General features: G+C 35.8%; 1 protein-coding gene across 3 annotated transcripts; it reads right to left on the reverse strand.

The window, feature by feature from the left end:
* Positions 1-5294: 5294 nt before the first annotated feature.
* On the reverse strand, positions 5295-9010 carry LOC114538616. Of its 3 annotated transcripts, none has more exons than XM_028559745.1 (12): positions 8753-9010; positions 8526-8621; positions 8026-8397; positions 7696-7803; positions 7357-7595; positions 7081-7259; positions 6916-7012; positions 6647-6794; positions 6247-6364; positions 5954-6045; positions 5736-5856; positions 5295-5387 (listed from the first exon to the last, which is right to left on the reverse strand). In XM_028559745.1, exons 3-9 carry the CDS (start codon positions 8348-8350, stop codon positions 6315-6317), a joined length of 1146 nt encoding a protein of 381 aa, XP_028415546.1. In that variant the 5' UTR covers positions 8351-8397; positions 8526-8621; positions 8753-9010; the 3' UTR covers positions 5295-5387; positions 5736-5856; positions 5954-6045; positions 6247-6314. The 3 variants fall into 3 exon arrangements, with proteins under 3 accessions (XP_028415546.1, XP_028415544.1, XP_028415545.1); XM_028559743.1 differs by having other exon boundaries at positions 6319-6364; positions 6473-6794; XM_028559744.1 differs by lacking the exon at positions 7696-7803 and having other exon boundaries at positions 6319-6364; positions 6473-6794.
* Between the last annotated feature and the right edge of the window lie 13698 nt (positions 9011-22708).

The following is a 22708-nucleotide window of genomic DNA, read 5'->3' on the forward strand; positions in this document are numbered from 1 at the left end:
TGGTAGGATCTCAAATGAAATAACAATTTAAACTGATGAGTTCACTGTAATGTTCATGATTAATTTTCGTCAATCTGACACACTGTATCTTTACAGACATTACCATCTTACTCGTAGCTTGTAACATATCACATGCAGATTTGAAGTGCTCTAAAGCACTGTTTTTACATAAGTTGGTTATATGCGGGCCAAGTGAAGCTAATGGTTACGTTGCGATTGTTTTGTATTTTTAACTAGAAATACATGCATGCAGCAACCCCTCACCATTTTAAACGAAGCAAAATATTTCGTGCGCTACCTAGACCTAACTTTCTACGCTAATGTTATGAAATAACTCGTGCAAATTTTTCGGAAACAAAGACAGTCGTAAAGGTGAACAGAAATCACCTGTTTGCCTGTTGTATTATGTTGCAGTTTATGTGAGTGTTAAACTTTTGTGTAGCTAAAGCTTCAAAACATCAAAACAGCACAAATAATTATAATAACCATACAAGCACTAAACCACAGAATACCTATCAAAAGAATAACTCTATACTATTTTTTCGTAAGTGTGATTCGTCATGATTCGTCACTTAGCAAGTGCATTTTTTTAAGGCAGTCACTCCCTGCCAAAAATTAGCAATATTGCGCGCGCGATATTGCTAAATTTTTGCAGGGGAGTGACTACCTCAAAAAAAATGCACTTGCTAAGTGACCAATCATGACGAATCACACTTACGAAAAAAGTACAGGAGTTCTACTTCTGATAGGTATTCTGTGACTAAACGTCGAATGTTGTTTTTATACCGCGCGCGCCATATTGCTAAATTTTGGCAGGGGGTGACTGCCTCAAAAAAATGCACTTGCTAAGTGACCAATCATGACGAATCACACTTACGAAAAAAGTACAGGAGTTCTACTTCTGATAGGTATTCTGTGACTAAACGTCGAATGTTGTTTTTATATCGCGCGCGCCATATTGCTAAATTTTGGCAGGGGGTGACTGCCTCAAAAAAATGCACTTGCTAAGTTACAAATCATGACGAATCACACTTGCGAAAAAATAGTATAGAGTTATTCTTCTGATAGGTATTCTGTGGTTTAGTGCTTGTATGGTTATTATAATTATTTGTGCTGTTTTGATGTTTTGAAGGTTTAGCTATAGAATAGTTTAACGCTCACTTAAACTGCAACGTAATGCAGCGGCAAACAGGTGATTTCTGTTCACCTTTACGACTGTCTTTGTTTCCGAAAAATTTGCACGAGTTATTTCATAATATTAGCGTAGAAAATTCTAGGTAGCACACAAAATATTTTGCTTCGTTTAAAATGGCGAGGTGTTGCTGCATGCATGTATTTCTAGTAATCTTTGAAGTGGCATGTATTTCTAGTAGATTCCGTGAGTAAGATTATGGCGCCCAATGGGGACCATAATCTATATCTTGTAACCATAGATTGGAATCTATGCTGAATGAATTTGCTATTATTTTGGATGAAAAAAAATAAAGCAATATATGATCGAGATGTCACAATTGAAGACCTTCAACAAAAATTAAAAGTATTGGAGAAGCAGGAGAATCCACACAAATAAACGAGGTCATACTTGAAACCCCTGATAACAAGGAAGATTATTGCAGCGCACGTAGGACTATTGTGGGAAACAATGATTTCCCAAATAGCAATCAAAAATTAAACAATCTACATTCAGACTCAAATGACCAACATCACAACGCTGATTTGCATATAATTAATACAACTAAATCATCTATAAATTAAAAGAGCCCTAACAACGAAGTTCCGACACTGCAACAAAAGGTCACTAATAATAGCGCTATCGTTGAGTTAATCCCTAATGAGGGGGAAAATTGCAATCAAACAAGCGATGTTGACGATCAGCATTACAGGGTGTCTCAAAAAAACGCAACACTTAATTTTCTAAAATTCATATTGTTCATAAGCTCAATAGATTTTATGCCCCTGGGATTTTAAAATGGCTTCTTATGGTACAGTTCAACTGCTAATAGTCAAATCAGCTAAACTAATAATGGTGCAGCTAACAACCGAACAACGAGTTTTTATTGTCGTGCATGATAACTTGAATGCTAACTGTCGACCTTGTAAAATAAATTGTAAATAACATTTTACTCGTTAGATACTTTCAATTCAGCTCGTTGGTTTACGCACCCGACTTTGTTTACCGACGATTGTGCCGCTAGAATATGATTACAAGCTTTCTCGCATTCCAGGGGCCAAACGTCTTTTGTGTTGTAGAACAAAGAGGATATCATGAATATTAAGTGGTTGCGTTTTTTTGATACACCCTGTACAATGCCGATTTACATATAATTAAAACAACCAAAACATCTATAAATCAAAAGAGCCCAAACAACGAATCTCAAACACCGCAACAAAAGGTCACCGGGAACGACCATATTAATACTATCCCTACGTTTCCCAACATGAACATTTTGACTTATGCCTGTAAAAATATAAAGAACTAGGTTAAATATTAATCAAAAGGAAATTACTCAAAGTACTCAAGTGACGTTAGTCGCGGATACTGTCACTATTAAATTATAATTTTAGTTGCCCATGTAAACCAGGCGTGATTTTCTCAGTTTAGTCTCTTCTTCGTCAAACAACTGTGACTACATTCACTACATTTATATGATGGCAACAATTTATCCGTCGTTTCATAAGAATAACTAAAATAGTTGCGTTGTAAATAATGTAAATAAACTGCGGTGCATATTATGTCTATGATGTGGATACTTCGACGCGTAAATCGATACAAAACAATATACTTTTAATCAATACTGTATACCGCCAAAATGATTTGATTACTGCACAAAATGTCCGTTTTGTATAGTATTATTTATGTACTGTGACCAGGTATCGACTTGCTATCGACATATTAAAATATATATTCGTGTAAGGGATCTATCAATGCATAAACAACACAGCGTCGTTTCTTCCTAACCTCTTATCTCTATTTATGGAATAAACCTTCCAAATTATATTTGTGTTGAATTGAATGCTCGTAATCCCCGAACCGGTCGAAGCACCCAACACATCCTCACTCTTAAAATACCTATTATTGCTGGTTGCTGGCGAGCGCAGCGAACCAGTACACTAATCTGGAGGTTGGCCGTGTACGCCTTGGAGTCTGGGCACGTATATTGAGGCGAAACCTCGATTTTTGTCATTCATTCTGGCGAAAACCATATGTGGTATGCGTTCTATATATGGAAGTTACCTGCGTCTGCGAATCCCTGCAAGGTTATTTCCGTCATATTGCCTGCAGGGCAAAAAAACTGGCTTCGAGCCACGCCGGCGCGCGCGACCCGCCACTGACTCACATAGATTAAACCCGACAATATTGTCGGTAAGAAGAAAAACTAAATATCTCAGCACGATTTAAATGGTATGAAACTTGTATGATATGCGAGAAAAGGTTGCATGTGGCAGAAAACTCAGAAAAATGTATCCGCACACGGTGAGCTGTCGGCTGAGATAACAGGTACGAGTAACCCGTAACTCAGCTGATAGCTCTCGTGTGCTGCAGGCTTAAAATGCATGCGATTTATTTATTATTCAATATTACAAATCAAAGCGGCCTAATCTATAAAATATTACGCAAAATACAAACTAAAACGGTTATTGTGATTTAGTTCACATTTTCAGGATTATTTTGATACCTTTAGCGTCAAAATCGAGCCTTTAGAGGATTTTTGCCGATTTTTTTTTGTATAAAGATGCATGATGATATGAATTATCACATCACCGGCAATACTATTTCACAATAATACAAATATCGAAAATAACATCGGGCAAAAAAAGCCGAAAAACTGACCCCTTGGTCCAATTTTATATCAGGAATCGATTTTTGGGGTCAAATTTACCCTAGAGGAGGGCACCATAGAGTTTTGTCGCCTTTCGAACCGCATGACAACATTTCGAGCACGCAATAAGCACGCGCTTAACTCAAATTGATATTATTTATGGCGAATTGGCAACATATCGATCTAAAAAAAGAATGTATCTCCTGAGGACAATTTCCTCCTTAAAATGGCTCCTAAAAATTTTTATTAAAATCGGTCAAGTATTTACACAGAAATCGCAATGCCATCTGATCCGATGACAATGAGTTTTAAGATTCAATACGAATGGCGGTCATAGAAAGTTTTCGTTTTTGCCACTTCGTAGGCAAACCGCAAGTGAACACTGAATTTAACGATTTCTAACGAAGCACTCGTTTTATTGAGCAGTTTAACTTGGGGCTTGAAGTCAAAACAAAGGACGATTTGTGTTGATTTGTATTTCCGCGTGATGACAAGCGCACGACAACCGACCCGAAAAGCCGCCACCCACCTCTTATAATAGCCGTTGTTTTTCTTCAACATGTGATAAATGGACTTGCGATGCCAGCACTTCCCTTGCGATAGTAACTTTACTAGAAGTTGCCGTAAGAATATGCATAATACATAGTTCAAGCCTCAAACACTTGTAGGACCCAGAGCCCAGAGATTGGTCCGCGTGTATGTTTATTCACGGTTAATTATTCATTACATTGATTCATAATCATAATCGCGGAATTTGATCGCGGAATTTATTCGCGGCACAAATTTAGCGGCAAAATATAAATTCTTGAACAATATTCACCCGAAATTCATCTGATCGTGTTATTATTTTATTGAAACAATGGCAAATGTTAACACAGAAAACGCACAAATGCGAATGGTATGATTCTTTGCATAATAAATTTGCATATATATATGCGATATCATCTTCTTCAGGATCAGTTTCTAACAACCGATTTACCACATTATATTGCGTGATGGAATCGCTAAGTTTTTTCTTTTCCAGAGCATTTTTGCTACGCAATCTAGCCCTTTGTTTCGACGAATCTGAAACATTCCAACAGTATATTAAATACATACTTTCATTTAAAACATTTACATTATTAACTACGACCACAGTTTAAAGTTTCTGTCATTAAAGTTTCTGTTAAAATAAATGTATACTTAAACCTGCTAGGCGGCTAATATTTTTCTTTTGCTGTGAAATAGAAAAGCATAACATTTCAATCTCTTCGCGAATAGAAATTCTTTTTCTGACAGCCAAAAGATTTTTCCCCTCTTGCAGGGCTTGTTGCTTCCCTAACTCATTTTCAACTATACATAGAGTCGATTCAAGGTTTCTTAATTTCTTTTCTTTCTTATCCATTTCCTGATGTTTTGCCAAGGCTTGAGCATACAATCCTGAATTCCCGACGTTTATTTCTGTTTCAGCTTCATCACCAGCAAAATCGAGGAACGGCTTCAAAGCGATAGCTTCGCGCACTTCGGTATACAGCTCATAGTAAGAAACAAGATCACCTTCACGCTTCGTCATCTCAAACTTCGACCCTGGAAACACAAATGTAAGTACAGGTAACTATAGTTAGTCTATAGCCCTAATTTTACGGGCTAAAATTTCTAGCGAAAGGCGAAATATTTTTCCTGCTTCTTTTGAATTGTGAGCAATGAAGCAGAGTTAATTTTTTCAAGTGGTCGAAATTCAAAAGAAACCGGCGAAATATTTCGCGTTTCGCGGAGAAAAGGCGCCCGTGGAATTAGGCCGTATAACCGGCATTGTAGAGCATGTACACGCTACTGTCTGTATAGTAGTTTGCGAGTTTTAAACATTCCACCTGATACACCTCACGCGTTTGAATCAAGCAAGTTGAAATGAATAAGATGCGTATAATTACGTACGTTTCCCACACGCTGTTATTTCAGCAGCCCAATTACCGAACTCTTCACGATACGCGGAAAGATTTAGCTCGTTTACCAGCTCATCAAGTTCCTTCTTATTTTCTTCTATTAACTTCTTTACCTGTCACAAGAGAATTGAATTATAAATATCAAAAGTCTATTTTTAGTTTACTGAGAAAAACTATTAAATAAAAAAATTTACGAATAAACAAACATACATAAACATATTCCTTGCAAAGAGTGATTGGCAGCTTAAGAATCTTTAACTTGTTCCAGTGAAGAACATGCTCCGTTTGTGCTTCATTGCGACCTGTCGTATATAAATGAAAAAGCTAATCCGTCAATGGCAAATGTAAGTCTTCAGAAATTAAGAGGTAAGTAGTCTAATGTAACAAAGTGTTGAAAACGATGAAAAATATAACATTTAGACATTATAATCAATAAACCACAGCAAATTCACACGCAATCAATACATTTTACAGGAAACCTAAAAATTCAAACAGCTACGTACATGCTGCATGCATGTATTTTGTTGTTGATCCCAATCTCGAGATGTAGCTGTTTATTTGCTCAACCTCTTCACCTGCAGTGTAACCACTTCCAATTTGCCAACGTCCACCCCATGTGACCTGAAAGGTATGAACATTATAAGTATGCAATTTGAATGATTTTCCTAATTAAAATTGGTTAACATTTGTTTTATTAAAATACTTATCAAGACCAAACATGAGCTTTACCATGCATGATAGATAATGCTGGTGCCATCAAAAAGGCTTCATCAGGTGACAAATCTTTGGGAAGCGAAATAAACCAAGGCCAGTACTTACAAATCACATCTTGCCATAAGAACTTAACTTTATGGTGAATTAGTCGGTTGATTTGCAAATAATGTGTGTATCCATACAGTTCACCTTGATGCATATTCACAGCAGATTGAGCCAGAGAATGTCTACAGCCTGCTACAACAAGACCAGTTTCATCAAGTTTGGATTGGCGGTTGACCGTATTCCTTGCAGCTTTCCAATGAGAGGAACCACAATAGGAATTACTTGAATGACCCTAGGAGGATTGAATATGATTTATAAGTATAACTCTTATGCAAGTTTTGGTATATTATTATTGTACACAAAACTGTTATCATTGCACAATTCTCCATAATTCCTCACAATCATGATCATACCTTAGCTGAGTTGTTGGAATAAACATTGTTCAAGTGCTCCTCTACCAGTTCATCATCTTCAATAAATGTATTTTCATAGTAGCATTTTCTTTCACCTCTATAAACAAATTACATAAATCATGGACATTTGGTCAGTATGATTTTAGCCAGGCAACAACACAATACCTTGGCACACTGTTGTATCTATAAAGTTTAGCGTTTCCATCAACATGACACGAATGTTGGGATCTAAAACATGATGGGCAATTTGCCCATTGTTTTTCTTGTAAGATGTCAACTTCATGCATGGCAAAACACCATTCTTTGAATGCACAATGAAACACTGATGCGTTGATGATACCTGACTAAAAATTGATCAAGAAGATTATGCACAGTTTTAGACCACTACAGGTACAAAATTTGATTGATCTATGTACAGTGACCTAAGTATGATTTACTAACCCTGCCCTTTTCACTAGATATGGAGGCCAAGGACCTACGAAATGCTGTCTCAGATGTGCCTGGCATATACTTTCGCAGTGAATCCCAAACTCTGAACACATCTTCACAGAAGATGTAATTAAGATTCTTTGGGCCACCTGGCCAATACCCTTCATTAATTATCTTCTCCAGTGTTAATGGTGAGAACTGTTGATCACATCCAGTGCAACTGTATGTGAATGAATACAAATCAAATCTTCCTGCAAGAAAACATTGAAAATCAAGATAAGCTGATAGTAACTACAATTTTAGAGCACATGATGTAGTGCACAGCACTGTACAACACAGCTCAACTCGTACCTTTGGCTGTTATAAGAATGCACATTTCATTAGAGGGGATGATAGAAAGTGTATCCTGGCCCTTGCAATAAATACATTCTTTGCAAAATAAAAATGGAGGATATTTTCCTGTAAAAAATGTAATAATCAGTCTATTTTATACAGTATAAGATTACTAAACCAGTACTTGTAGTTTACCTGAAATGATTGTATAAAAAATAAATGCATGCATAGCAATATTTATAATTGATATATTTCATAGTCTCTGGAACAAGATTATCAAGAATATAGTCAGCATCTGAACAAACCAATGATAACTTTTGAATTAATAAATTTACAATAATCACTTACTGTTGAAGCTTGGAGATCCATCTGGCAGGACTGTTTCAGTTGGAGGAATTGCTTGATAAAATCCATTTATCCAAATATCACGGTCATGCAAAGGTTTTTTCTCATAAGCTGTCTCATCACAATTGTTACAGAGTAATGCATCTGGTCCACAGTGGCGACACCGAACAACAGCTCTGTCTTCTCCGCACAAGAAGCAAACAGCCCCAGTTTTAGGAATTGCTTGACTTTTTAAAACAGCAGCAAATATAGCAGATCTACTATTTTCCCATGCAGCATCCACAGACTGCATTCTTCTTGTCCACATGGACTGGGTACTGGACTTCATTTCTTGAGTCAAACTTTCACAATTTGCTATACAGGTGGTCAAATTTTCTACAAATTATAAATAATAGACTTTGCATATGAATTGCACAGTAATGCTTGCACGCCAGCGTTGAGTAGTAGTCGTAATAAGTAGTAGTAATAAATGAAACATCACGGTATATAGGGATGAGACTAACTTCTTTGTAGAGAAACATCAGATGATTCTTCAGTAATGATGTCAAAATCAAAACCACTATCTGATTCAAATGGGCAAAGGTCAACGTCGTCGCTCTCTAAAGATACAATAATTATTTACTGTGACAGCGCTATCACACAATATATATATATATAATTATATATATATATATATATATATATATATATATATATTGCGGATATTTTACAAATATTATGATTAATTTACCAGTAACACTACTAGTTTGGCCAGAGGTAGCTCGCTTTTTGCTTTTTTGCGTTCAGCAACAGAGCGGTATTTGTAATTGGAATCACGTATTCTTTTACCACTGCTATCGTACGTGAGGAAGAAGTCGCTCTGCTTTGGGGTCTTTTTTTTCTCTATTGTACCGGTTAATTCGCGTAAGTTTTCTAAACTAGCCTCCAAGGAAAGCCGTTGTTGTGATGACCGCTTTGACGATTTAGCGCACTCTTTGGCAGCCGCCATATTGTGTGATATTACCATATGCGCAGAGTATTTAATTTAATAAATTGTATGCGCATCACGCGGACCAATCTCTGGGCTCTGGGTCCTACAAGTGTTTGAGGCTTGAGCTATGTATTATGCATATTCTTACGGCATTTGACATATACCTATAATAGGTATTCTTAGAGTGAGGATGCGTTGGTATGCCCTATGTATCTATTCTTACGTAATCTCCGACCACGCGGGACCAGCGTAGTTTTGCGTGACACACGTGGGGCGATCAACTCACAAAACAGCTTTACCAAAACAAAGAAAAATATTATATAGAAATTAGAAATTTTTCTTCATGAACATATTTTAGCACAATATGAAGCTTAAATAGGCGGGCTAACCGCTGCAGCGGGGTATCCGACTTTTATAGCATAATGTGAGAAAATTCGATAGAATTCCATGATTAATTTACTGATCACGTGGTACAAATCGCGCTTTCTGATTGGATGATTTACAGTTGAGATATAATATTCTATTAAATATTCTATTAAATATGCTTATGCAGAGATATTCAATGTTTCCACTTTGAAATAAAACTTTCTAATAACATAGTGAAAACTTTTTTCTGTCTGAGTGAGAGACACAAACAAATGAAATGTTCCCAAATATAGCAAATTTATTTACTTCCAAGTTAAATTGATCCTAAGATTTCATCTATAATACAACATAATAATAAAAATCAAGTCCTACTAGCTTGCGTGCAAGACAAACAGTGTTGGATCATTTAATTAAGAATTAAAAAACGAGTCGCGTGCCTTTATGGTGTAATAATGCACGATGGGGGAATGTTGGGAGAATACGAGAGAAGCTTGTAAAACACGAGGCGTAGCCGAGTGTTTTACAAGCTTCTCGAGTATTCTTCCAACATTTCCCCGAGTGCATTATTACACCATAAAGGCACGCGACGAGCTTTTTTAATTCTTTTATAATATAAGAAGAAATTATAGGGCAACAACAAAATTTATTTATTTGATCAATAATGAAATTCTCCTTACATGTTATTTAAGATGTTGCTTAGCAACAAAAACTTCAAAGCCAGAAGCGTGCATTATGGCCTCACAATGCACGCGCGGTAGCCAATCAAATTGCTCGTTATATCATACTTATATTACAAAAAATATTACCAAAACGTATTACTTTCCATCAGTCTGATTTTTGAATTCCCCTGTACTACATTACTTATCCTGGCTGTCATCATTTTCTTGACATCACTAACTTTACACCCAAATCTTTTTGAGCCATATTCTACATGACAAATGGAAAGAATTCAATTTAGATCCAATAGAAGCTGAAAATAGCCCCTAGGGATATGCCGGATACACTGATAAATATCCCCTCTATCAACAGTTATTGTAGGGAATTTTCACATTGATTTCAAGCAAGTTACATATCTAAGAAATAATATGGAACAAATCTCACCACTTAAGCCCTGATATTTATTAAAAAACTCACCACATATAGTCTTTACTTTCTCTTCATCAAGTTGGGTTTTTGCATTTTTCTCTTTGAATGTATTTTTATTCAATCAAACAACCCCATCAAGTCACCAACAGGAGAGACTTAATAATCGAAGGCAAACAAGCGTGATAGCTTATAAGAGGTCCTATAAAAAAACGCTCACGTTCAAAAGCGTAATCTATCCAGTAGTCCTTCCAAAGAACCTATTGACCACCGTAAAAAGCATGGAAAGGGTCTTTCAAGCATATATAAGCCAACAACTACTTACCCACAGAAGAAAAAACCTCCACATCGTAGACAAATAGGCATACCACCTGTAAACCAGACTACCCAAAATCAGAATTACCCACCTAACCAGAGCCAACCCAGAGGTCCTAATGTAATCGAAATAAATGTACCCAAGTTTCCACCTCATACAACCCGTTTCGTACAACAACAGCTACGAACTAAACAAAATCAAACCAACCAGCTGAAAAGATCAGTTAAAAGTAAGCCCACAATGCATGATCGGGATTTTTGTTGGAGACGGAAATGGGACTCAAGTTGGCAAGATTACCTGACATTTGTCCGTGCGACATTACGATAGTAAATAATGGTATTAATCATCATATCCCGGTTCGGGTAACCTCACGAAAGTCCCACTGTTCTATATCACGTTACTCCCCTATGGTTAATAATAAAAGATTTAGAAATCCTTCTAATTTAATAAATATTAAACCAGCAACTCCAGCTACTACGAGGTCGCAACTACCGAATTTTTTGTCTGCTAATGTGCGATCCCTTCTCTCAAAGGTGGATGAACTTGACTTATTGTTACAACATAATGTCGCTGATTTTGTAGCTATTTCTGAAACATGGCTACATGACGGTATTGATAATAATCTCCTACAAATCCCAAAGTATAACTTTTTTCGACGTGATAGACTATGCGGTAGAGGAGGAGGAGTTTGTGCTTATGTATCAGAAACCATCCCTTCCAGGCGACGTGACGACCTCGAAAATCGTATGTATGAATGTATGTGGGTATGGATAAGACCCTTTCGCCTCCCAAGATCTATCACTGGGATAATAATTGGAATTGTTTACAGCCCTCCTGACAAGCCTATACAAGAGCAACGCGACCTTGTAGCGTACCTAGTTGAAACTTTGGATGTTGTTCGAAATATGCACCCAGAATGTGGCATCGTTCTGTTAGGCGATTTTAACAACTTAGATATTTCTGAGTTACTTAGCTGCCACAATTTGTCTCAAGTGGTAACCACTCCCACAAGGGGTTCCGCTATTTTAGACTTAATAATAACAAATATTTATCCATTTTACAATATTCCAACAACAATTGCCCCCCTCGGCACGTCAGACCATGAAATAGTGAAATGGCTCCCCAGAATTAATGCACATGTTAACATATCAACGACTGCCAGTAAACGACTTTATCGGTGCTTTCCACAGTCCGCGCGAGAAGCTTTTGGCCGGTGGGCGACTCGCCAAGACTGGCCTGTCGATGGTCAAAACCTTACCATAGAAGAGCTCGTCAGTGCATTCACCTCAAATATTTTGGCAGCTATAGATAAATTTTTCCCTATGAAAACTGTCAAACTACATCCTTTTGATAAGCCTTGGATGACAACATCCTTAAAGAATCTGATTATACTACGGCAACGGGCATTTCACAGTGGAAATACAAATCTTTGGCACCACTATAGAGACAAAGTAAGATTAGAGATAATAGAAAGAAAACGGAAGTTTTATGCAGATAAAGTTCAACATCTGAAGAAGAGCGATACTAGATCTTGGTGGAAACTTGTCAAGCGAATATCTGGTCAATCTAATAATATAGCGCCAATTCATTTCGAAAAGAATTGAGTAACTTTGACGGACGATCAATTAGTAAACTCCTTAAATGAATTTTATATCGCGGTGAATGCAGATATTCCTCCCCTTGATATTCACGAGTTACCAGCATTTCTGCCAGTGGCTGAGCAAGTACCGGTGATACATTCTTATCAAGTCTGTATGAAATTACAAAAGCTCAACCCTTATAAAGCAATGGGTCCAGACAATATTCCACCGCGTCTTTTGAAAGAATTCGCTCATGGACTGGCTGAACCAATTACTGATCTTTTTAACCTTTCTTTATCTTCTGGAATCGTTCCTGATACTTGGAAATCTGCGAATATTATTCCAATCCCTAAAGAAAAACCACCGAAAGAGGAAAGCGACTTACGACAAATCTCTTTAACACCCTGCATCTCTAAAATAATGGAGGAATTTGTAGCAGAAATGATTCTTGAAGATATCGTACACAAGATAGATCATAAACAGTTCGGCGTTACAAAGGGCACATCTACAACTCTATGCCTTTTGGACATGTTTCATAATTGGCTTTTAAATCTGGACACGCCCGGTCAGTATTTGCGAATTTGTTTCTTAGACTTTAGCAAGGCCTTTGACCGCATTAACCTTAACATCTTGATCACCAAGTTGTTCCTTTTGGGAGTATGAAGGTCACTTTTGCCCTGGATATGCAGTTTCTTGTCAAATCGTAAACAACGGGTTAAGTTGGGTAAATCTTTGTCGGAATGGCTCACGGCGAACGCTGGTGTCCCACAGGGCACAAAATTGGGCCCTTTATTGTTTCTTGTTATGATCAATGATCTCGCCCTACCAACATGCGATTATTGGAAATATGTAGATGATCTCACTGCTTCTGAAGTCATACCCAAACATGGCAACTCAACAATCCAGTCAGATCTTGATTATATATCCTGTTGGGCCTCCGCAAATTATATGAAGTTAAACGTGAAAAAATGTAAAGAGCTAAGGACTTGTTTCTTCCGTGATACGCCTATGTTAGAACCGCTAACTATTGACGGAACAGCAATAGATGTTGTTGACTGCCACAAGGTTCTTGGTATCGTATTAAATAGTTCGCTAAAATGGGCTGATCATGTTAAAATGATTACAAAGAAAGCAGCTAAGCGGCTTCACATTATACGCACCTTAAAGAAAAGTGGTATGACCGCAGATGATTTATTAACAATTTATATTGCACTTATTCGTTCGGTCTTGGAGTACTGTTGGCCAGTTTGGCACACAAACCTACCATCGTATCTTAGCGACCAAATTGAACGGTTACAGAGGAGAGTTCTAAGAATAATTTACCCAAGTTTATCGTACAGAGAAGCACTGTCTGCTGCAGATTGCGTGGGGCTGGATGAAAATAGACAACGTCTGTGCTTTAATCTCTTCCAAAAGATAAAGTTAAATAGTGATAACAAACTCAATGCACTTATACCTAATTCAAGGCTCAGTGAACATGGTCGATCACTCCGCAACTCGGATAGCTTGTCTATTTTTAAATGTAGTACGGACCGATTTAAACCCAGTTTCTTTCCAGTGTTAACCCAATATTCAAATAATATATCCAGTTAATTATAATATTTTTTAACGTATGTAGGACATATAGTATATATCCAAATCGTCAATATTTTAACAATATCTATATAGTTATTTATAATCGTTACAACTTTTTGTAACATTTAATGCATGTATGTAGGAGAAAACATGTAAATAGAATATTTATAGTTAAATTATCCTGCTACTATATATTTGTTTTTAATAGAGTTACAATACTTGTAAATATAAAGTATAGATAAAAAAAAAGAAAAAAAAAAAAAAAAAAAAAAAAAAAAAGAAAAAAAAAAGGATGCATTGGACACTCTCCCTGTTATATGGAATAAGTGCAGAGGACCTCCCTGCTCCACATCATCCCCATAATCGAATAAACATAATCTTTTAAGTCGGTTTTTGATCTCAGTACTTTATGCTGTGCCTTACTAACGTTCACATTAGGTCCAAGGGATATCTAGAAAAAAATCACATTTGTAAACTTTTTGGTATATAAATGATATTAAAATAAGATTTGTGAGAAAAGATTTTGAAAAAAAGAGTGAGAATAAAAACCGAATATATAAAGAGAAAAGGATTGAAATTCATTCGCACATCTGTAGTACCGATAGTTTATTGACACTTACCAGGTCAGATTCAGAATCAGAGTCGGCCAAGGTATTTGTGGAGGAGGCTGCAGAAACACTTGAACATGAGGAAACCTGTTTTATTAATGGTGCACTTGGGAGAACACTGTCATCTTTTCCATCTTTTAATTTATCAACTTGCTTCCGCAAATCACCAATAAGAGCAGGTAGAGATAGGGAGCTTCTAAACAGCAAGTATAACATTTTACTGCAGCAGAAAAACAGTTCAGAAGGACCTACCCACAACACAGATAAACATGAATAACAAAAATACTATAGTACCTTTAAGATTGTCAATAATGGAATGCAAATTGGCAATCTCTTTATCCTTTTTCTGAATTTGGTTCTGGAGGTTAATATTTTTCTTCTTCATGCTAGGAAGCAACATCTTCATCTTCGGACGAGATGGAATGCTATTAACAATCAGAAAACAAAGCATTATTACCACCACCTCATTGTTGTGATAGCTGAGAACCCAAACATTCTTAGTCAGAGTTTAAACCAGGCTAATGTAAACTATCAGTTAATCAAACAATTCTATTATACGAGAAAGTCTCGAAACACTTCAGACTTACATTTTCATCATCAAATGGATTAAGGAGATACGAAAAAATGCAAATTAACTTTTAAAATCAGTAGTTTTTGATAGATATAAGCCTTTAATTAACCACTTGAAAACAACACAAGGTACACATTGCTCAGTGTTAATGATCCATACAACCAAACCGTGAATGACTTTGTAACTTTCGCCCAGTTTATTAGCATTTATACTTTAGACATGGTGATATGACCAATATCATTAGACGGGCTAAAGAACAGGTATTTTATAGAAACATTTTAATGTGAAAAAAATTACCTTTGCCTCATTTAAATTATATTTTGCCTTCAAGGCATTAATTGCATCATTTGTGCTTATAACATTTTTTGAGACAGGTTTTTTTGGCCGTTTGGGACTTTAAAATGATAACATAGCATCTATAAACTGAACTATATAAAGGTTTAAGAAATTTTAATGATGATCATGCAGGTTAGGATATGTATATCAACCACAATAATCAGATAAATTCAATTGAGGTGTCAGATATGGCATTGAATAAAGAAAAAATTTTGAGAACATTTTGTTACAATGAGCAATTTAGCAATTCCTGAAAATATACCCATTTTGAACTGCCCATTTCCAGTTTGGGAAGTACTCATTTTCTAATTAGAACTTTCCATTTTGGAAGATCAGAGTAGGATGGCTCCTGATATTTAAAGTAGTTTGAATTGTCAGTTGTTTGAGTCTGTCATATTTTGCCTCAACAATATATAAAAGACAAATTACAAACCTTTGTCATTTTATTGCTTGAATGATTGCTTGATATTTTAGCAATGACTTTTCTTAAATTGTATATAAATCTCAAACTTTAACTAGCTGTTCAATAATTCAGCTAGAGATACGGATTTCACCAACATTTCAATGAGTATGCAAGTTTGTAATATTTGAGCAGTAACAACATGTAATTATTTTAATATCATATATAGTAAAAATATGTACAGTCACACACATTTACAGTGTGAAAATTAATATGTATTTAATAATAATATATTTCAATAAATGTTCTTTAAACAAGCATTTATACTTGTATTTTTCAAATTGCATGCTGATCTCTTAATAATTCCTGCAGCAAAGTGCATAAGTAAAATTAACTGGCATTATAAGCATATAAGACTGATGTACTGGGTTGCACAATAAATATTTCATATAGTATATATATAATTATATATATATATATATATATATATATATATATATATATATTCCTATAGAATATTCCATTTTATGATGTTACTGGTCTAAGGGAATATTCTGTAAAATTGGATATCATATAGAATATTCCAATAGAATATTCTATAGGATTCTATATTCCATATAATGTATCAATAGAAAATTCTTTAGGATCTAACATCCTAGAGAATATTCCAATAGAATATTCTATAGGATTCAATATCCCATATAATATATCAATAGAAAATTCTATAGGATCTAACATCCTATAGAATATTCCAATATAATATTCTACAGAATCTTGACACCCTATAGAATATTCTATATCATAACGAATATTCTATATCATATTCATTAGGGTTCTATAGAACATTTTCGTAAGGGACGAGTGCATTTGGTCAAACAAGACTACCAAGCCAAACGTATATATTGCCCATCATAAATTAGGCTTTTGGTTTTAAGTACATATCTAGAAAGTGCTTTGTCGGATGGTCGATCATTGTCACTTGTTTTTAATAATTGACAGGTTTTTTTAGATCAGTTTAACAAAAGAACTGGAGTTAATGTGATGTGATAGTCGCCGATGTAAAGAGGAACTCGACAAGACAGAGCTGAGAACTCGGGAGCTGGAGGAGATGCTTGAAGAAAAAGATTGGATGATTTCTGATTTGGAAAACACTCATAAGTATAAGGTCACAGATTTCGAAGCACAACTGGAAAATATGAGGAGAATGAGAGACAACTTACAGGAGGATTTTAAAAGGAAACATGCCGAAATGTTGGCCAACGCTAAACAAGTAAGTCGCTATTGTAAATGTAGACTAAGGCTTAAAAACTCACGAGGCTGGTAACACAGCAAGTTTTTTCTCTGGTGATATAGCTTTCTTGAGTAATTTGCCTTGTTTCCATGAACTAGGCAAATAGAACGTATGTATAATACTTTCACCCGATTAAATATCATCACGTTTTGATAGGACGAGACTTTTATCATGCAGGCTAGCTGGGAAAGCCTTGCCATGTTTATGCAAAAGGAAAGGTCAGAAGTGTGTATGCATGAGTACAGTTCAACATATCTTGACATCACTGATCTTGCAGTTCTATAACTTTTGCATGTATGCAGGTAAAAAAATAACTCAAACTAGTTAACTATGATCATTGCATGTTGCATGAGAATTGCATCTCAGTCCAAGTTTGGTATGTTGATAAATAAAATCTATGAAATACTGCAGAATAGATTTCTATTACGACATCCCTTTCAGACTGCCTTGAATACGTACTCGAATTCACTGGTAATTAGTACTAAAGGCCCTGTTACACGATGCAATTTTTCTTGCAACTTGCAATGCAATTGTACTGCTAAGAGATGTAAATTATTAGTCTTGCAGAAGAAAAGTGCGGGAAGTGTATGAGCACAAAAGTTTCCTAATTCCCAAATATACATCTCTCAAAAGTAGAATTGCACTGCAAGTTGCAAGAAAAATTGTGCAATGTAACAGGGCCTTGGTTACAGCGATTTGCAAGTTGCTTCATTATGGACAAAAACCCAACAAAGTAATGTTCGCGTAGAACAAGATGCCAAACATTAATTCTTGTGGTAGTTTCTTGAGTGTCTAGTTATTGAAAAGACGCAACAATTGGGTTGTACAATACAATATGTACAGCCGTATATACACTCCTAGGTATATTAGCTATATATCGATCAGCCCAATGATGCTTTAACATGATTTTAAACCTGTGATTGTTTATTCCTGAATAATTTTTTTAATGTCTATATTAAAGCTTGACCTATAATTTGTTTGGATAAACTAGCTATTAACTTATATTGCTGTACCATATTATATTGCCTGTATAGTGTCTATCTTAAAAAAGATTCACTCATTTCAACCTATCATCTTAAGTCACTGTAGGTATACCAAAGAGCTACCCACCAAAATACTTGTCAATGTCTATCGTATAAGTTGCTGAGATTTCATAAGTGTATGACCAAACCTCAGCCATTTGATTATCTCAAATGTGCAGTGTTGCACTTTTTGCTTTAATTCACCCTTTATATCATTCTGAGCATTTAATTATTTGAGATATGGAGGTTTGAGTATAATTTCATTAGGTAATTTTCATGTTAGCATCAGGTTATTGGTCGTAGTTGTACCTTAATTCTGACTTAGACTAAATTCACTGATTTAAATTACATTTCATCAGAATGTAACATTTGTTTCACTCAAGGTATATTGAGTAGTTTACCCACAAAAGTACTTCTTTATACAGGTGTTTCTACATTCATACATGTATACAGGTGTTTGTTGTATAAAACTCTTAAATCCGTTTCAACTATAATATACCGGGAGATTGGTTAATTTTGCACAAATCATACTGATTTAGTTAATTCACTATGTTTTAATATGATGGCATAATATGTGTTGATATAAAATAATGCAGTGTTTGATACCATGGTATAATGTACTGGTATAATACAATGCAATGTTTGATACCACAGTATAATGTACTGGTATAATGCAATGCAATGTTTGATACCACAGTATAATGTACCAGTATAATGCAATGCAATGTTTGATACCATGGTATAATGTACTGGTATAATACAATGCAATGTTTGATACAATGGTATTATGTACTGGTATAATGCAATGCAATGTTTGATACCACAGTATAATGTACCAGTATGATGCAATGCAATGTTTGATACCATGGTATAATGTACTGGTATAATACAATGCAATGTTTGATACAATGGTATTATGTACTGGTATAATGTAATGCAATGTTTGATACAATGGTATATAATGTACTGGTATAATACAATGCAATGTTTGATACCATGGTATAATGTACCAGTGTAGTACGCGTTTTTATATGATGTGCTATGTATAAGTTTAATTTTTTGCTTGTATATACATGGGTTGGTTGTGTAAAACTGTTTGAACTAAAATACGCAATTCCGATTCACAAATTCTGCTACTAAGCCGATAACTACCGTATATAGTTAAAAAGTTAACTACCTTTTTATATAACCGGCCCCAGATGATTATTTTCCTGTGTCTATATAGTGCCAGAACCCTGTCGTATATATACTAGACAAAAGTACAAAGCCAATGACTATATGTTACCGTAATTACCTAAACTTGGTCATGAAGTAGAAAAATGTTCTATCCTTTAACATTTTTTCCATAAGCGTGGAGTGTGCCCTAAGAATTTGTACACGGTCAATTTATAACATATCTAACTCACCTGCTTAGAAAACCGGCTTTTAATATTTTGAAACAAAATTTCAAGGTCGTTTTAGCAGACAGCGCACTGAAAAAACACGGCCATGGAAACACACTCATCTTAACTTTTTACATTTAATGTTTAATTTCAATGATGATCAATGTTTGCCAAGATTTGATAAGTGTATGACTAAACCTCAACTGTTTAAGTTGGCTTGTTGTTGTTTTACTGAATAAATTTAGATAGTTGTAATCATAAAAAACCAGCTGCAGTTTATTGGTCGTATTTCAGTATTAATACTCAGTAATAATATATATATATATATATATAAACTTGTTGATGCACAAAGATGCAACTGCTAAAACTAGTAATATATGCAAATTTGTTAACAGATAACCACCCAACACATCATGTACAAGAAGTTGTAGAACAAGTGTACGACAGTCCTGATTTGAATCCTATTGAAGAGGTTTACATATAGCTTGCTATCTCATTCAACTATATTTGCGGCGTTCGCAGTAAACAGTCCATGATAATATATTCTTCGTGTAAGAATAAAGATACGCTCGCTGTTGGGCGACCCATACGGCAAGGCTTCACATCACCCGTGTTCCAAAAGGTGCTGAGAGTACGATAGACGGTTTTTGAACAAACAAATAGCTGTGCTGCAATTTCGTCGATGATTCTTTCGTAGAACAGTCGTTGATAAACCATTCTGCACCTTAAATCATCCGAATATGGTCTTGGCATTTTTTAATCGTTCACCTTGCTATACTCGAACTCGCAATTAACCCGCTTGTACAATCCCACGCGTGTTGATGCATAATAATGTCACGTGCATGATCGATATATACATATACTTGCTCAGGACAACCTTTTTGACAACGACAGTATATAATTATATATATATATATATATATATATATATATATATATATATATATATATATATACACCCATTTGCAAAAACGTTGGCCGCAGATAGATAGATAGATAGATACTCGAAGTCTAATTAGAATTGCATATGAATACATTTGCATGGGATTTCAATCATATTACACAACATAAGCAATTCTAATTAGATCTCGGATATCTATCTATATATCTATCTGCGGCCAACGTTTTTGCAAACGGGTGTATATATATATATATATATATATATAATTATATATATATTTATATGTATTTTAACACTGAATGTATCCTTTTAGTTACGTGACTGAAATTTTCGGGATGAATGCTATGGAGACTGAAGATGTTAGAAGTGTGAGCTGTATTGATGGTGCTGAGGAGAATGCTATGGAGAGTGGATATGTTGGTATGTTGGCTAACCAAATTCGAGAAACCTGGCACAGTGAAGACCTATTTTGGGTCCCTCAATAATTTTTATGTATACCTCCGTGCAGAATGTCAGCACAAATTTAAAGAGCTGGATGTCAGTGAGGCCCAACTGGTCAGCCTCTCTGAGCAAGTATAGATGTGGTCCAAGTCTTCTCGGAAGATGTCCCAGGATCGTTTCTGGGAAAAGCGGCTGGAGGACATTAACTCACTCTAAAAAGTAAAAACACCTGAACAAATTAAACAGTTTGACACAAAATATTAGGTGAATTTCAAATTGACCCCGAGATTCCAATGTTGTCCAAGGCAGAGTACACCATTGTGCGGGATTACCTAATGACGCAAATCTGCATCAACCATGGCAGTAGATCTGGCGCCATTGCCAGCATTAGTCTGGAGGAATTTAATAATGCGACAAAAGAAGATGATTGCTTTGTAGTACGTGTTAAGAAACACAAAACCTTCACTACACACGGGCCAGCGCACATTGTCTTGTCATCTTCGCTTGCTGGATATATTAAAATTTTCATTGAACGATTGAGAAATGTCCTGCCAGAAGTCCTTTGTTCATCCCAATCCACTGTTTTTTTAAGTTATACAGGGACGGCGCTAGATTCTTCGCAAGTCGGTGCTCAAATTGGATCTTGTTGGGGCAAGGTGTTCGGGAAGGAAGCTTCCATGGGTGGTGCAACTTCTTTCAGAAGGGCTGCAGTTTCTGCCGTCCATGAATCGAACAAAGAGATGCGGGGTGATCTAGCTGATCTTATGGTGCACAACAAGGCTACAGCAGCCAAATACTATTTGCTAAGCAATAAAGGAAAGTCTGCTGTCAAGACCTCAAAAGAACTGTCACGCATTATGCGTGATGTGATAGAGATGGAAAAAGCGGGCAGTGTAAATGAAAAAGAGAAATTTGAGGAACATTCTAATAAACAGACCTGTGCATCTGGCGATGCCATTTTTCATAGGCACAGGTGGTCATATGATGAAGAAAAGGCTCTTAAAGATGTTTTTGTTAACCAAATTGAACAAAAAAGAAGATCTTTAGACGATGTCAGGAATGTTGCAAAGACCCACCCACTATTAAAAAACATTGCTCCTTCAAAAATCAGGGACAAAGTCCGCACATACTTCAAAAACTCGTCAAGTGATGATTCGCCCCTTCCACCAGAAGAAGAGGAGACTCCTGCAGAAAAAATGAAACGTTTTGGTGTACCAAATGTTGCTGGTAAGTTGTTGTATATAGAAACAATTTTCTTGCCTCATCAGTTATGGCTTTATAGTTCAGAGTTCTTCCCTTACGAAAAAAACACATGCAAACCACATGTGTTTCACATGTGCTTCACATGTGATCACATGTGCTTCACATGTGATCACATGTGCTTCACATGTGATCACATGTGATTATATGTGGTTCACATGTGGTTATATGGAGGGTACATGTGAACCACATGTGCTTCACATGTGATCACATGTGCTTCACATGTGATCACATGTGCTTCACATGTGATCACATGTGATCACGTGTGATTATATGTAGTTCACATGTGGTTATATGGAGGGTACATGTGAACCACATGTGATGCACATGTGGTTATATTGGATACACATGAGGTTCTCATATGAAAACATGTGGTTCTATGGAGGGCACATGTGAACCACATGTGGTGCAGATGTGGTTATATGAGATACACATGTGATTCACATGAGAAATGTCTCTACAAACAAGTGGTTCATATGTGATCACATGTGGTTTATATGCGATCACACAAGGCTTACATGTGAAAATGTATAAACCTATGTGAACGAAATGTGGTTGACATGAAAATGTATTTCAAACTTATA

The sequence above is a fragment of the Dendronephthya gigantea genome, unplaced genomic scaffold (assembly GCF_004324835.1).
Source record: "Dendronephthya gigantea isolate DGI-Jeju-01 unplaced genomic scaffold, DenGig_1.0 000190F, whole genome shotgun sequence".
NCBI lineage: Eukaryota > Metazoa > Cnidaria > Anthozoa > Malacalcyonacea > Nephtheidae > Dendronephthya > Dendronephthya gigantea.

What these genes read in the sequence shown, in the direction of transcription:
- LOC114538616 (XM_028559743.1), bottom strand. Translation starts at nt 8,350, where the DNA reads ATGAAGTCCAGTACCCAGTCCATGTGGACAAGAAGAATGCAGTCTGTG. An exon ending in TGGATCTCCAAGCTTCAACA is followed by an intron (nt 7,804 to 8,025) that starts GTAAGTGATTAT and finishes CATTTTTTACAG; the next exon opens with GAAAATATCCTCCATTTTTA. An exon ending in AGATACAACAGTGTGCCAAG is followed by an intron (nt 7,013 to 7,080) that starts GTATTGTGTTGT and finishes ATTTGTTTATAG; the next exon opens with AGGTGAAAGAAAATGCTACT.